This window comes from Spermophilus citellus (assembly GCF_964194105.1).
Source record: "Spermophilus citellus genome assembly, chromosome: 2".
NCBI lineage: Eukaryota > Metazoa > Chordata > Mammalia > Rodentia > Sciuridae > Spermophilus > Spermophilus citellus.
In genome coordinates, this window is record NC_138183.1 from 249451923 (window position 1) to 249468588 (window position 16666).

General features: G+C 50.5%; 1 protein-coding gene across 2 annotated transcripts in view; it reads right to left on the bottom strand.

Moving 5' to 3' along the window:
* MACROD1 (mono-ADP ribosylhydrolase 1) overlaps nucleotides 1-4383 on the bottom strand; it is a 137134-nt gene extending 132751 nt beyond the window's left edge. Inside the window, exon 1 of one of the 2 annotated variants that reach the window (XM_081280799.1) lies at nucleotides 3983-4383. In XM_081280799.1, coding sequence (XP_081136925.1) covers nucleotides 3983-4277 — 295 coding nt within the window. In that variant the 5' untranslated portion in view covers nucleotides 4278-4383. The remainder of the gene's footprint in view (nucleotides 1-3982) is intronic. The other variant, XM_081280800.1, reaches the window with a different exon arrangement.
* Nucleotides 4384-16666: the final 12283 nt, after the last annotated feature.

A 16666-nucleotide genomic window follows, 5' to 3' on the forward strand; every position in this document is an offset into this window, starting at 1 on the left:
AGTGAGATCGGACACTGCCAAAGTATGGAAAAAAGATCGAATGCCTCCCAGCCAGCAAGACCTGCCTGAGGGTCTTTACTGATCCGAAAAATGGGCGATGAATGTGGAGGTGAACAAACCGGGCCGTGTGCAGGGGCACCCTGGGCCCAGGCCCAGAGCACGCACTCCACACGGCACGGACTGAAATACTGAGCAGCCAACCAGGTGAGGAGATTCTCAGTGGGCGGTGGGTCCCCTCCCAAGAAGGAAGCTGGCCATCCTATCCTGGGACTAGCTTCTAAAACCATTCCACCCACCCCTGGGTGAGAACATGCGCTGCTGAGCAGGCCTAAGGCTACCATCTGGCTTCCGCGTGGCTTTTCCACAGGGGGAGGCACCCCTGCCCCAGCACATGAGGGTTTCAGCCCATTGCCTTCTGTTTCCCCACCCATGAACTGCACATCTTCCTCTGACCTACACATCAGTCTCTTGTGAGTTTGGTTACTGCCAATCTTAGAGAAAGAATCATATCAGGCAAGCTGACAAGCATTTGGAGGCCTATCTAGCTATATTCTTGAGAGAAATGAGAGCACATGTCCATCAAAGATATATGCAAAAATGTTCAGAGCAAGTTTTATTCACAAGAAATGCCCATCAAGAGAAAAACAGGTAAACCATGGTACATCCTTAGGATGGAATATTAGACAGTAGTAAAAAAGACAACCACACACTGTTGCTTCACCCGATGATGTTCACAGATCACACAGACATGGAGTAAAAGGAGCTGGCCATGCTGTTTCCACAGAGCTCAAGAAGACGTAAAACAGACAGTGAGAAGAGTGACGGCCTCCCAGGGTTTCTCAGGGGTAGTGGGAGTGCGCTGGCCACCAGCCGGAGGAGCACCATACAAGGATGCATAGCCTGCCAGGAGCTGTGTGCTCCTTGCACTCTGCTGTGGGACTGACCTCAGCTCCAGATGCAGTTTGAATATAATGAAAACAACTGTAGGACATTGAAGACCATGGGCAGACTCCAGTTAGGGGCAGTCTAGCTGGGGCAGCTCTGCTGACCTCTAGCAGGACACTCTTCTGTTCAGAAGGCAGAGCCTGGGCTGGCTCGGGGTAGAGCTCTCCCCCAGCACAGGCAAGGCCTGGGCCCTGATTTCCCTCCCTGGAGAGTGGCCAGGCTCCCGGACTCAACTCTGGATCCTAGAACAAAGTGGGAAGAGGCCGTGTGGGACTCTGACAACTAGGCCACCAAAAGGGACTGCAGCTCCCATTTTGGTCTCCTCTGTCCCCTATGCTTTGGGGGAGGCCAGGACACTCAAGAGCCCTATGGGGAGGTCCCCAGGATGAAGAACTGAGGCTCTAGCCCACCACTGTCATCGGGATCACTCCTCCAGCCCTAATTGGACCCCCACCAACTTTAAGGAAGACCCTGAGCCACAAACACCCAGCTTGGGTACTCCCAATCCTGGCTCTCAGAGACTCTGAGTTAATACGCGTTTGCTGTCTTGTCACAAAAGTTTGGATCACTTTATTTATTTATTTATTTATTTATTTTGCAGTACTGGGGACTGAACCCAGGGTCTCCCACACGCTAGGCAATGTTCTACCACAGAGCCCCAGCCCCAGCCCCTTTTTTAATATTTTATTTAGAGACAGGGTCTTAGCTGGCTTTGAACTCTTGATCCTCCTGCCTCAGCCTCCCGAGCTACTGGTTCCCAGGTGTTTGCCACTGCCTGGGGTGATTCCTATGCAGAAATAGAGGCCCAAACACCAAGAGCTTTGCACCTCACCCACGAGCCACTGACACCTTGGTGGAGACACCTACCTGCGTGCTGCTGTGGGTGGGCTTCTGGGGTGGGGGTTAGGGTTAGAGGCAGGAGACCCCCAGGTCCTTTAAGCCTGACCAGCTGTCACTCAACAATGGCTCACTTAGTTCAGGCCACCTTCCCTGAGAAGCCCCCCTGCCCCCCCAGCTCAGTGGGCCCCTCTAGCTTCTTCCTGGCACTGACAAGACCTGACACTGTCTCTCCTGTATGAGCTCCGTGAGGGCAGGCCCGTGGCTGTGCCACTCACCACTAAATCTCTGGCACTGTGGGGCTACCTGCCACATAGAAGATGCTCAGTAGCAATCTGCCAAAAGAATGGCTGGAGGGCTGGGGATGTGGCTCAAGCGGTAGCGCGCTCGCCTGGCATGCGTGCGGCCCGGGTTCGATCCTCAGCACCACATACCAACAAAGATGTTGTGTCCGCCGAGAACTAAAAAATAAATATTAAAATTCTCTCTCTCTCACTCTATCTTTAAAAAAAAAAAATTCTCTCTCTCTCTCCTCTCTCACTCTCTCTTTAAAAAAAAAAAAAAAGAATGGCTGGAAATCCCAACTCCAAGCAGAGGAAAGAGCCCTCGGACGCCACAGCAGCCTGGGCACCTCTGGCTCCACCAGCTTCCACAAGTCCAGCTGTTTTCTTTTTCTTTCTTTTTTTTTAAAGAGAGAGTGAGAGAGAATTTTTTAATATTTATTTTTAGTTCTCGGCGGACACAACATCTTAGTTTGTATGTGGTGCTGAGGCTCGAACCCGGGCCGCACGCATGCCAGGCGAGCGCGCTACCGCTTGAGCCACATCCCCAGCCCCAAGTCCAGCTGTTTTCAAGGGTACCAAGGAATGGGGGGCTGGGAGGAAAAGGACCTGGGTCCTAAGAGCCGCTGCAGACTCCAGAACAAGACCCCAGAACAAGTGCAAGGGACTACTTGTCTCCCCAGTTCTTTCCCACCACCCTGGCTTGCGCCTCTCTGACAAAGAGTGGCTCCCTGAGAGGACAGTGACTCCCCTGCCAGGTGTCTCTGACACCCCTACTCCTGCCCTAAGGGGTGGTTAAGACAAGGGCTGACAGTGTGACAGCCTCTCGTTTTCCCAGCGAGTACAGCAGGTGTTTCAGGATCCAGGGTATACAACACAATCCAAATGACAGCAATAAATCATTTTGATTTCTACTGCTACTGTCGCCAGCCCCAAGATAGCCACCTTCCTTTTACTTCCAGGCCCAGGCCAGCTTGCTCTGCCCCATGGACACACCCACCAGCAGCCCAGCCAATGAGGCGCCTTTCTTGCTCTTCTGAAAGAGGACCCGGCCAGGAGTCGTCACTAGAGCCCAGGGGGCAGGCCCTGAAGGGCAGGGGCAGCTGGACAGTCCAACAGGGCTATTTGGAGCTCTAGTCCCCTTCCCAGTCCAGGGATTCATGGCCCCTCCATAAATTGTGGCAGGTACAGAGGGGGAGGAGTAGTTTGATTCTTGGCGGCGACAGAAGGAAGGTGTCAAAGGTTCTCACAAGCAACGTCCCATCTCCCTCTGCTCCCCAGCCCCCTAACCTCCTTGCCCCCAGGAACGCGGCACAAACAGATGCAAGTGGCCAGAAGCCAACAATGAGGACAAAAGAGTACCAGACCGTACCCAGGAAAGACCTAAGCCGGGCGGTGCTAAGAGCAGGGCAGTCCTGCCTAGGGAGGTCACTCTATGGGGCTATCTGACCCCCTAGATGGACGGCCTGCCCCAGAGCTATTTCCACTTGGTCTCAAATGCCACTACTTGAGAACCAAACTACAAGTATGGGGAGGTCAGTATCCTAACTTCAGCTCAACGAAAATCGCGGAGTGACCTTGGGGAAGTGGGTTCTGGCCCTGGGCCTCAGTTTCCCTCCTGCACAATGGACTAAAGTGGTAGGTACCAGATGATTCCTGGGAGTACCCAGCGACCCATTCCAGAGGTTTGGCAGCGGTCTTCACACTGCCCCTGACAGGAGACTCGACCTGGTCTGGTGTGAACCTGAGCGTGCGGCAGGGCACCGCGCAGGGGGCGTGGCTGGAGTGGGGGAGGTGTCCGACTCAGGGCAGACCCGGCCTCAAGTTCCCCAGGTCTCCCGGTGGAAGGGGCTGCTCGGGGGTGCTGACCAATCGGGAGACCCACGTGGGCCACCCTCGCCCCTCGCGCTTCCACTTACATTTTGCCTCCTTCCAGTCGGTGGAGGTGCTCAGGTCCACCTTCGCCGCCATGGCCAAGGGGGCCCAGGTGCGCACCCCGGGTCTCCGCCCCACCGCCGCCGCCCCCCAAGCCCCAACTCCCGCCGAGGTCCGCGCGCGGGGGCCGTGAGCGCCCAGGGACGCCGGAGGGCCGCACGCACTGCTGCGGGTCCGCGTGGGACCCGAGGGGCCGGGCCGGGGGCGCGAGGCGACCAGCAGCTGCCCCGCCGCGCGCAGCTGTGCCAGGCGGCGGGACACTCGGCTTAGCAGAGACATGAGCAGGCGGCGCGGGGCAGTTGCCCGCCCACTTGGACTCTATTTAAGGTGCTCAAGAGAGTCTCTCCCTATTTACTCCGGGACCGGGTGGCGCGTGCCAGCCCGTGGCGACCTGCTTCGAGCTGGCGGGCGGAGCGGCCAGAAAACCCGGGCGCGCCGCTGGGCACCCTGGAACTTGTAGTCCGGCCCGCCGGCGGGGCCCACGCACTCGTGTACACACGTGCGAGCCCAGCCCGGCCGCCGCCGCCGCCCCCGCCCCCGCGCGAGAGCCCCGCCCCCAGCAGTCTGGGTCTGCGGTCCCTCGACGGCGGGCGCCTGCTGCAGCCCTCCCCGCTTCTGCGCCCCTGGCCCCTCCGCGGATCGGGGGCCCCCGGCGCTCCGAACGCAACTCAGGAAGCAGGCGCCGCGCCCTCGGTGCAGATGGAGAGACCCGGACTTTTCTCTCCACCGTCACCCCGGCGCCGCCTCCACGTCCCATGCAGCTCCCCATCTCCTCCCAGACCCCAGGAGAGGCTAGTTCTAGCCGGCGGGCGCCGGTGAGCAGAAGACAGATGCCCAACCGGTATTCCGGGTGTGGCGACTTTCCCAGGCCGCTGAACCTCTGCCTTCTAAAAAGCCCCAGGGGTGGAGGCCAGCTGGAACCCGAATTTAGAGCAACTGGGGACGTAGGGACCTAGTGGAATCTGAAGGCAGAGATTTGGGTGCCCTGTGGCTTTCTCGGGTGGAAGAATTAGGTCGATTTTTACCTTTATATTTTCCCTAACTTTTTACAGTCATTAGGACAGATAGATTTTTAATTGAAATATTTTAATATTTTCCTATACTATTAAGATCATTTTTATAATAATGGGTAGATTTCGGGACTCGGGGTGCAGCCCAGTGGTGGAGGCTTAGGTAGGAGGCACAGGCCCTGATAGATTGATCCCTAACATGAGGTGGGGGTGGGGAGATGAGGTGGGAATTTCAGTGCCTGGGAGTTAGAAGCCAGGATTCCAGAGAAGGTTCCCATATAGCTGCTTTGCGTCCTAGGATACACTGGCCTCTTGAGGCCCCAGCTTCTGGAGCTGTACATTAGGGATGAGTCGGTGCCTCAGGAATGAGATCTGGCCGGTTGCGAACCTGCCCCTGCAGCAATAGCCCTGGCCATCTGTGAGGGTGGCTGATCTGCCCTGTGGGTGCTGGTGGCACCCCCACTGTGACCATGGCCTTGCACTTCAGACAGTAAATCAGCTGGAGGGTGGGCCAGCCCAAACCCTGACAGTGACACGTCCTGGTAGAGAGGATAATGGGGCCAATCAGAAGCCAGGGGCCAAGAACTAACTCCCCCAACCCCACTTGGACCCAGATCTGATTGGTCCCCATCTGATAAGTCTTCTTTGCAGATGTCACTGATTCACAAAACAGGGGGCTGACCCCCTGAGTTCAGACCTATTGGTACTGTAACATTACCACAAATTACCTAGTAGCTTAAAGGACACCAATTTATCTCATCTCTAGGTTTCATAAGACAGAAATCTGAACACAAGTTGCTGACATCGAGGGATCCTCAGGGCCACATTCCTCCCCAGAAGCTGCAGGGGAGGAGCTGTTCCTTTTCCCACTTCCAGAAACCACCCACATTCCTTGGCTGGTGGTCCCTTCCTCCAGCTTCGAAGCCAGCAGTGCAACATCTCTCTTCCAACTTCTGTGGTGGCCTTTCCTCTGGCTCCCATTTCCCTGTTTCAAGGACCTCTGGGTTTATCTGGGGCCCGATGGATAACCCATGATAACCTCACTACTTACGGTCAATGGACTTGCTACCTAATTCCCTCCTTGCCGGGCAACATTTTCATAGGCTCCAGGTTTAGGATGTGGACGTGTTTGGAAGGCCTTTCTTCTGCCGTTTCTCTCCTTGCTAGCAAGGTCTGGGGACATGGATGCTAGGAAAGGCAGGGATCCCAGCCAAAGAAAGTTTGGTGCCCAATCAGGAGATCGCCTCTCACCTGGGCCTGAAAACCTTGCATGCACTGGCACCTCCTCCAGCGGGATGCCCTCTGTGTAGCAGCCCCTTCTCTATGTTTATGCTGGGACTCCGCTCTGTTCTCAAGTGGTAGCTGGGATTGTGAAGGTCCCAACCAACAGCCCTGCGTGGCTTGGTCTGTCAGGGCCTGGGTCATGATTCTAACTGGGCTAGGCTCTCTTCCTAGAATTTGATCTGGGCCTTTTGGGAAAAGTGAAATTTTGCCAGGTACCAAAGGTACGCGTTGAGGGCACTGCAGGCAGCGGGACCCCCCAGAAGCAAAGGCATTGGAAGTCTCTGGAATGCTGAATCCTCCCCGTGGAGCTGTGGCATATCAACTGATGATTTTTAATGTTGGAGAAGACTTTCATGCAGAGAAAGGCTACCTACTGCTGCTAGTGTTTAAATTAATACTGTATTTATTAAACATATAAATTAAAAATTTTTCTTAAACATCCAAGTGCAACTTGCAAATCTAGTTTTCTATTTATAAATCTACAATTTTCATAAAAATAAGAATGATTACTTTCACTATTCTTTGATTAATATTTAATTAACTCATAAGTTTAACAGATTAAATTCCTCTTAAAATGAATGCCAGTTATAAACTTAGGTAATTAAATTCCCTAATAGATTTTAAACTACATTTCACAGAGTGGAAATACATCAGTGGGTCCTCAAACACCTTATACTCCAACAGAAGCGATTACACATCTAACAAGCACAAATTTTTCCTGATCATTTAAGCAACTCTTGTACACTGATAGACTAGACTCTAAAATGTGGTGGTGGGTTGTCATATGGCACACATCTGTAATCCCAGCTATTCAGGAGGCCAAGGCAGGAGGATTATAAGTTCAAGACCAGCCTGGGCAACTTAGCAAGACCCTTTCTCAAAGAAAAATATATAAAAGTCTGGGGATGGAACTCAGTAGTAGGGTTCTTGCCTAGGCAAGTGAGTGGCCCTGAGTTTGATCCCCAGCACTACAAAACAAATGGGAAAAAAATATGATGAATCAATTCTTATAAATCCTCAAACACTATTTCTGAATTTAGGTCCTCTTATACTGTGTACTTATTTATTGCTTCATAATAAACCAAAAAAATTTCCTGGTTTAAAATAACAACCATGGGCTGAGATTGTGGCTCAGTGGTAGAGCGCTCGCCTAGCAAGGGCAGGACCCGGGTTCGATCCTCAGCACCACATAAAAATAAAGGCATTGTATTGTGTCCATTTACACCTAAAAATATAATAAATGTTTTAAAAAATAAAATAACAACCATTCTAAGCAATCTAGGCTGGTATGAGCTGGATGGTTCATCACCTGGTGTCACCTTGGTCACCCCTGCACCTGCAGCCTACAGTCATCTTGCAGTCTCATGGGGGCATCCAAGATGGCCTCACTCATGCAGCGGGCAGTTGGCACTAGCTGACACCTGAGTCTCTCGGTTCTGTTCCACATGGCCTCTCATCTGTTGGGGACCACATCCAATGAGGCTTTCCTGGTACTGGTCCACCTGCAATTGAAAACCAGACAGGACCCAGGGGAATGTGTCCACACTAACTCCTCCTGCTGGGGTACGAGGCATCACTGTGCCCTGAATCGGTCACCTGTCAGCCCACCCCATTTTAGCCCGGCTGTCTTTCTGCCTTTTATTACTTCATCTAGTGGATGAGCTTCCTTGCCTCCAGAGCTTCCAGCTATAAACTAGGGGCCAGGACAGCAGGACACCCCTCCTCCATCTGACTCCCCCAGGGTGGGTCTGAGGATCATTTCAGGTGCCTGGGAAAGGCCTTATGATCCAGACAGGGTCAGGCAGGTCCAGGATGCTCTTAACCCATAGCGCCTTCCCCAGAGAGGCCTGGGTAGGCCAGAGCCGGAAGTTCCCGGAGCTGGCTGAGTGGCTGAGGGAGGCTGTCACTGCCCTTGGACTTCAGAGAGGGCCTGGGAAGGAGCTGGATGCTCAGGGGACATTTGGCTTGAAGTGCATGAAAACCTTTAAAGTAATAATTTATTGTAATGAAATTAAGCAATGTAGAAATAGAATAAAAACATAGAATAACAAAGAAATAAAATAAAAAGTGAGGGCCAGGGCCATAGCCCAGAGGTAGAACATTTGCTTTGCACGTGTGAGACCCTGGGTTCCATCCCTAGCACCACCAGGAAAAAAAGAAAGAGAGAGAGATGATCCAGTTGAAATGAAGCCCAATGATAGTAACTAAAATGCTTTCCCACTCTCTGGGCCATTCTAGCAAATGATTGAACCCAAGGGAGGGGTCATGGGAACCCTCCATGTACAATGAGCGGGTCAGAAGTACGAGGGGTCCAGGACTTGCTACTAGTGATGAGGGTGAGTCCTAATGCAGTCCAGCAGTGGGAGCTGTTTTGTTTTGTTTTGGTTTTTGGTCCGGAGGATTGAACCTTGGGGCACTTAACCACTGAACACTTCCTTAGCCCTTTTTTATACTTTGTTAGAGGCAGGGTCTTGCTGAGTTGTTTAGGGCCTCGCTGAGATGCTGAAGCTGGCTTTGAGCTCAGGATCCTTCTGTGTCAGCCTCTGGGATGACAGGTGTGTGCCACCGTACCCGTCCTGATCCGTGTTTTTACAAGAGGAAAGTTGGCCAGGCACGGTGGCCACATCTGTCATCCCAGCTACTCAGGAGATTGATGGGAGGATCACAAGTTCAAGGCCAGCCTGAGTAACTTCTGGAGACCCTGTCTCAGTATTAAAAAGGCTGGGGATGTAGCTCAGTGGTAGAGTGCCCCTGGCTTCAATCCCCAGTATCACAGAAAGAAGGAAAAAAAAGAGAGAGAGAGAGATGAGAGGAGAAAAAGAAAGTTGGGCATACAAAGAGACCCCAGGAATCCTAGGGCACAGAGAAAAAACCACTCAAGGACACAGCAAGAAGGCAGACCTCTGTAAGTCGAGGAGAGAGGCCTGGGAAGAAGCCACAGCTGCTGATGCCTTGATCTTGAACTTCTAGCTTCCAGAACTGGGAGAAAATCCTTTCTGTTTTGAAGCCCCTGGGTCCGTGGTCCTTTGTTACGGCAGCCCTGGCAGACGCGTCCCCATTCCGGAGCCACAGAGGTACTTACTTTAGCCGTTGGCTGTGTACCCTTCTAGACTTTTTTCCATGCATATATAATAAAACATGGAGATTTACATGCATAATTTTTTGTGTCCAAAAATAGGATTTGGCCATACACAGTGTTCCTCAGCTACTATGATCTGTTTTTGATTCACAGCACTTCTGACACCAATTGGGTGTCAGAATCTGACCCATTCTCCAAAACCAACTGGGTGTCCTACAATTCAAATGCATCCTGACACTAGCTACCTGGAACAAACCCATCCTGACACTAAGATACCTGGAAGTAACATCAGATCCCACAAGTTAAGGGCTCCATCACGGTGAGGTGGCCCCCACATCAGCTGCTAGCAGCAAGTCTAGGACGGGACCTCATGCACTTCTGACCAACTGGGTATAGATGGGGAAATTCCCATGATCCCCTCCTTAGGGTCAGCAATTTGCTAGAAAAGTCTACAAAACTAGCTGGGTGTGGTGGCACAAGCTTGTAATTCTAGTGACTTGGGAGGCTGAGGCAGGAATATCCCAGTTTCAAGGTCAGCCTGGACTATTTAGTGAGACCAAGTCTCAAAATAAAAATTAAAGGCTAGGGGCTGGGCACAGTGGTACACCATGTCTTTAATCCCTGGGCTCCGGAGGCTGAGGCAGGAGGATCACAAGTTCAAAGCCAGCCTCAGCAATGGTGAGGCACTAAGCAACTCAGTGAGACCCTGTCTCTAAGTGAAATACAGAATAGGGCTGAGGATGTGGCTCAGTGGTTGAGTGCCCCTGAGTTCAATCTCCGGTACAAAACAAAAAATTTAAAGCTAAGGATGGGTCTGAGTGGGAGAGTGCTTGCCTATCATGTGGACTGGATTCCCTGGACTCCATCCCCAGGACCCGCCACACACACACACACACACACACACACACACACACACATACACACAAACAGATGCTGGGAAGGAGACAGCAGGGTTGGGACATTGGGATCTGGGAGACTGAATCATTCGACCTAGAAAAGAAGGAGCAGAATGTGGATGCAGAAGTCCAGAGGGAAGGTCAACTCTCTAGGAGAGGCTGAGGGAACCGGTGGGGGAGTGGAGGGCGGTCACTTCATTCGCTCACTCAGCAAACGTTTCTTAGGCACTGACCAGAAGCCTCATGTTGGGCTTGTGAAAATAAGAGAAAATTATCAAGTAACAAACGTCAAAAGAGCCTTTTGGGAAAAGTCAAGAAGCCATTAGGAAATTTCCGCTGCTGACAGAAATATGAACTTTGGTCATCTCCACCCTTTGACCTTGGAACCACCTCAGTAGGGTGGAAATTACCCTGTGCCCAGAGGTTATGGACTCTTGGACCTTTATTTTGTTTGCAGTGCTACCACTGAACTACATCCCCAGCCCTTCTATTTATTTTGAGACAGTCTCCATAAGTTGCCCAGGCTGGCCCCAAACTTGCAATTCTCCTGTGTCAGCCCCCTGGGTGCCCAGATTAGAGGCGTGTGCTGCTGCTGGTGTGGCAACTCCTGTTTACGCACATTTCTGTTCTGTTTATGCGTTCTTTATCTTCTGTGGGTCACGGTCACACAGCCCTGTTCCTGCTCAGTCTATAAGCTCCCTCTCTTCCTGCCTTTTAGGAACACGGAGTCACAGCTGTCTGAACTCCTGTCTCCTGAGTTGTAATTCCTGAGATCCCCAAATAAAGTTGCTCCCCCCGCACCCCCCCTTTTTTTTTTTTTTTGGTTCTGGAGATGGAACCCATGGCCTTGCTAACCCAGCCCTAGTTTAATAAGTTGCCTTTTATTTTTTTTTTTTAAGAGATGGGGTTCTAATTGTGTTGCCCAGGCTGGCCTTGAACTCCTGGGCTCAATTCCTGCCTCAGCCTCCCAAGCAATGGCCCATAGGCATGAGCCACTCCTCGTTTTATTTTATTTTATTGTTATTTGATTTTATTTGGCACTGGGGATTGAACCCAGGGATGCTCTACCACTGAGCTAAAGCCCAGATCTTTTTTATTTTATTTTTTTATTTTGAGACAGGGTCTCACTAACTTGCCCATTCTGGTCTCAAATTTGCCATCCTCCTGCCTCAGCTTCCTGAGTCACTGGGATTACAGATGTGCACCACCATGCCTGACTAGTTCTAGAGTTAGCCATACTTCACTCCATAAAGCAGAATAAGTGGTTCAGTGAGCCAGGCAGGAGGGATCCTTTTTATAGACACAAAAGGGCTGAAGAGAGGAGAGACAAAAACACTCAAAGGGGCTGGTCATTGCAGTGACCTTCCTAGCAACGTGGAGACGGGAGAGAGAATAATAGAAAAATTAGTTCAGATTACATCAATTTATCTTTTGTGTATAAGGATTATGTCAAGGGAAACATTATTATGCCGGTTGAAACCTGTCTTTCTGGGAATTTGTTCTCTCTCTAATCCTGATTTCTTGGAAGGTCAGATAAACAGCTTAGTTGCAGTTTGGTGACCTGGAACTTTAGCCCGAGTGACTCCATTTTAATTTTTAGTCTGCTCTGCTGGGGCCCAGTGCAGGAGCTTAGTTCAAAACAATGCCTCCTACAATTTTTATTTAATTGAATGAAACATGGTTCCTGCCCTCACAGAACCAGCATCTAGTGTGGGAGACCCAGGTAAATATTCACACATCCAGGTCACTTCAGAGCAGGAAAAATCAGAATGGCTGAAGCATACGGAAGCAGAGAGAAGGGGGTGTCCCCAAGAGGGAGGCAGACCCACATGCCACCTGGGACTGGGATTGGATGCTGAGTTCACTGGGGTTGCAGGGAGGGAGCAGAGAAGCTGGTTTAGGCGGTGCCTCTGACTGCTGGGTGGGAATGGACTTTGAGGAAGACTGGCACTGGTAGCATTAGAGATCAGTAGGAGGCACAGCTGGACAGTGGGGGATGGAGCCCGCAAGGGGGCATGGGAACATCTAAGTATAGAAAAAAGCCCTTGGAGGTGACTTTGCTGGTTGTCTGCTCCTGTGGGACAGCCCTCCACTACCTTGCTGTCTCGCTGTCATGGAGGGAATAGTAGCCATGTAGTTGTGCTTTGTTATTTGGGTTTGGTCAGGGTTCAGCTAGGTGACTCTTCAGCTTCCTGTGACCTCTGCAAGGGTCACTCAGTGCGATTCACTCGAGGTCAGGCTGAGCTGGGTGTCTAAGGAACTTGCATCCTGGGCTGGGATGGCAGGAACCCTGGCTCTCTACGTGGAACATCCTGATGGCCGCAGTGCAGTCAAGAGTGAGTGCCCCAGGGCTGGGGATGTGGCTCAAGCGGTAGTGGTAGCGCGCTCGCCTGGCATGCGTGTGGCCAGGGTTCGATCCTCAGCACTACATACAAAGATGTTGTGTCCGCCAAAAATAAAAAAAATATAAATTAAAATTCTCTCTCTCTCTTAAAAAAAAAAAAAGAGTGAGTGTCCCAAAGTGGGCATGGTGGCGCACACCTGTGACCCCAGTGATTCAGGAGGCTGAGGCAGGAGAAGGGCAAGTTTGAGGCCAGCCTGAGCAACTCAGCAAGACTGGGTCTGAAAATAAAAAGGGCTCAGTAGTGTCACTGGGTTCAATCCCCAGGACCAAAAAAAAAAAAGAAAAGAAAAGAAAGGTGACTTTTTTACATTTCTGAATCCTATTAACATTTGGGACCAAAAAATTGTAGGGAGCCCTCCTGGGCTATGTGCTGCATCCTTGGTCACTAGCTCAGACACATACCACCAACCAGAAGTGTCTCCATGTTGGGTATGTTACATGCCTGCGGTCCCAGCTCCTCAGGAAGCTGAGGCAGGAGGATCGCTTGAACCCAAGAGTTGGAGACCAGCCTAGGTGACATACAAGATCTATCCCCCCAAAAAAATAACATAAAAAGATAAATGAACAGCAATGTCTCCAGACAGTGCCAAGAGTCAGCTAAGCCCATAACTGTCCTGCTTAAGAACCGCCACCGGGGGCTGGGGATGTGGCTCAAGCAGTAGCGCACTCGCCTGGCATGTGTGCGGCCCGGGTTCGATCCTCAGCACCACATACCAACAAAGATGTTGTGTCCGCCGAGAACTAAAAAATAAATATTAAAAAATTCTCTCTCTCTCTCTCTCTCTCTCTCTCTCTCTCTCTCTCTCTCTCTCCCCACTCTCTTAAAAAAAAAAAAAAAAGAACCGCCACCTTGGGATCCCCCTACTGTGACTCTAGGCCTCCAACCTGCATCAGGAAACTTCACATCAAAAAACTGGGGTTGCATCCCCAAACAGGTGGCCCCAAGTTGGAAGATCCCTAGCCCCATGAGGGGTTCTAGTCCCCCATCTATCAGGGCTGATGTAGAGGCCCCCAGTAGACTTGCCTCAGTGGTACCTTGAAGGACAGAAGCTCCTCTCCTACCCCTCATCCACTCCCAACCTCACACAGGACATGACCTGGGTGCCGAGGCGAGGGGGCCCTTGCAGAGTATCTGACAAAGCTTTTCCTCTGACTCTGGCCACCAGCTCAGGAAGCCAACACTCTTTGCTCCTTCCCAGTCAGAGGTCGGGTGGCTGATGGGGAACAGAGGGGTTTGGACGTGCTGACAGAATTTGCTGGGAGGATGTGGGTGTGAATGAGGAGAGTCACACATGCCTTCGTGGTTTTCGGACGGAAGCACCAGAAGGCCAGGGTGCCATCATGAGGGGGAGTCAAGGGAAGAACAGGTCGGGAGAGTGTATTGGGAACCAAATTTGAACAAGTGGAGAAGTCCACTTGTCATCCCAGGGTCGATGCCAAGCTGGAGAGACAAGCCTGGAACTTGGGAGCGTGCTCCAGGCTGAAGCTAGAATTATGGGAGTCATCAGAGACGGTATTTATAGCCACGAGACTGGCGGAGATCACCCAGGGACGGAGTGTGGAGAGTGAGGTCCTGGACGGGGCTCTGGTGCTGTCTGATTAATAATAATCAGATAATAATTACCATCACTTTAGTCCTTGGAGTATCTGGCATGGTGCCTGGCCCTCTGTACAAATTCACTGCATTGAATAGAACTTTTTCCCCATACTTTATCCGCCACCACCCCCAACTTTCCCCACTAATCAGAACTCAGTCTTAGCAAAGACCTGGGATGTGGGGCCCAGAGGCACAGCTTGGGAGGCTGAGGCAGGAGGATCATGAGTTCAAAGCCAACCTCAGTAATTTAGTGAGATCCTAAGCAATTTAGCAAGACCCTGTCTCAAAATTTAAAGAAACATGGGGTTGTGGCTCAGTGGTAGAGTGCTCGCCTACATGCACAAGGCACCAGGTTCGATCTTCAGCACCACATAAAAATATTGTGTCCACCTACAGCTTAAGAATAAATATTTTAAAAAAGATATTGTGTCCACCTACAACTAATAAATATTTAAAATATAAATGTATGTTCAATTAAAAAATTTAAAGAAATATAAAAAGGTCTGGGGATGTGGCTCCGTGGTTAAGAGCCCCTGGGTTCAATCCCTGGTACCAAAAAAGAAAAAAAAAAAGGACCTGGGAGATAGGATCACTCAGTTAAGTGGGAAACGAAACGTAAGTATTCTCTAGACTTGGACAGTTACCCCAGAATGAAATCTTGTTCTCACAGGGAAGCCCGGGTTATCTGAAATTCCCACTCCAGCAACAAAAGTTATCCCAGAATCCCAAGCTGCAACCATCCCTCACCCCCATGCCCCAGTATGCTGAATTTCAACTATTTTACTTATTCTGATAAGAGAATTTTAAAACTGGGAATTTGCTCTGCAGGAAAGTGGTCACACTGGTTAACCCTTTCAGTCTCTCACCCGCTTCAGGAACTATGGTCTCAAGCTGACTCCAAATGCAGCCCTCGACCTTTCCACACCCTGATGAGCAGAGGCACTGAAATAGCAGCATGAGTCACTCAGGGACTGTCATGTGACGCACAGGCCAGGATGCCTTCTGCAGTAAAACTCCCGTGTTCCAGAGACCTGGGCTAAGGAAAGGGGACACTGGCCATCCCATGTGGCTGCCTCTTGGGAGGGCTCCAAGTTCAACAAGAGGTTAGGAAAAGCCTGAGTAGGTGGAAATTATAAGAGCTCACATTTTTTAGTGTTCCAAAGTAAATTTTTTTAAAAATTTTTTTTGAAAGAGAGAGAGAGAGAGAGAGAATTTTTTAAAAATATTTTTTTATTTTTTTTAGTTATTGGCGGACACAACATCCTTGTTTGTATGTGGTGCTGAGGATCGAACCCGGGCCGCACGCATGCCAGGCGAGCGCACTACCGCTTGAGCCACATCTCCAGCCCCCCCAAAGTAAATTTATCATGATAGTGAAGGAGCTTAAGTTTCAGGGTACCCCAGTTTCCCACCTTCTAAAGCCCCACATCTCCTTTTTTTTAATATTTATTTATTTTTTTTAGTTTTAAGTGGACACAATATCTTTATTTTACATTTATGTGGTGCTGAGAATCAGACTCAGTGCCTCAAGCATTCTAGGTGAGCACTCCACCACTGAGCCACAACCCCAGCCGCCCCCCCCTCCACATCTCCTTTTTTAGTTCTAAGTTTCCTTTTCACAAAAGAAGCTTGTTTTCTTTCTTTTTTCCACCCCACCACCTTGTACTGGGTATTGAACCAAATGGTGCCTTACCACTGAGCTACATCCCCAGTCCTTTTCATTTTTTTGTGAGACACAGGGTTGGGCTAAGTTGTCCAGGCTGGCCTCAAACCTGCTGAGGCTGGCCTTAAATTCTTTGATTCCCCTGCCTGAGTCTCTGGAGTCACTGGAATTACAAGCATGCACCACAGCGACCCAAAAGCGATTTTTGCATTTTCACTCGCACTGTTTTTACCCAGTGCTTACAATTACCTTCAACACCTAATAGGGTGTTTGATACTATTTGATGAATTAATGAATGCCTACTATGTGCCAGGTACTGTGCAACACATTAGGAACCCCAAATTAAAGGAAAACAGACACAAGCCCCTCACTGACCTGACTGCAGTGCTGATAACAAACTCATTTAATTTGCACAGCCCACAGTGCTATAAAAGAGGTAAACACTGGACAGACGTTAGTGTGCTTGAAGGGCACCAGCTGTCAAGGAACTCTGATAGCCAGGCAGCCTGAGAGATGGGCAGTTACTCCAGCAGAGGGACAGAATGAAGAAGTCTGCCTAGTTCAAGAACAGAGACTCGGCTGTGGCTGGAGTCTGTACTGGAGAGGACAGAGAAAGACGGTGGGAAAAGCAGGCCTGCTTAGTGGGTCCTAAATCCCATCCCAAGGCCTCGAAGAGTTTTGAGGGAAGATTACTGCGTATGAGATCTGCTGTCGTTTTGGTTGCTGAGAATAGAA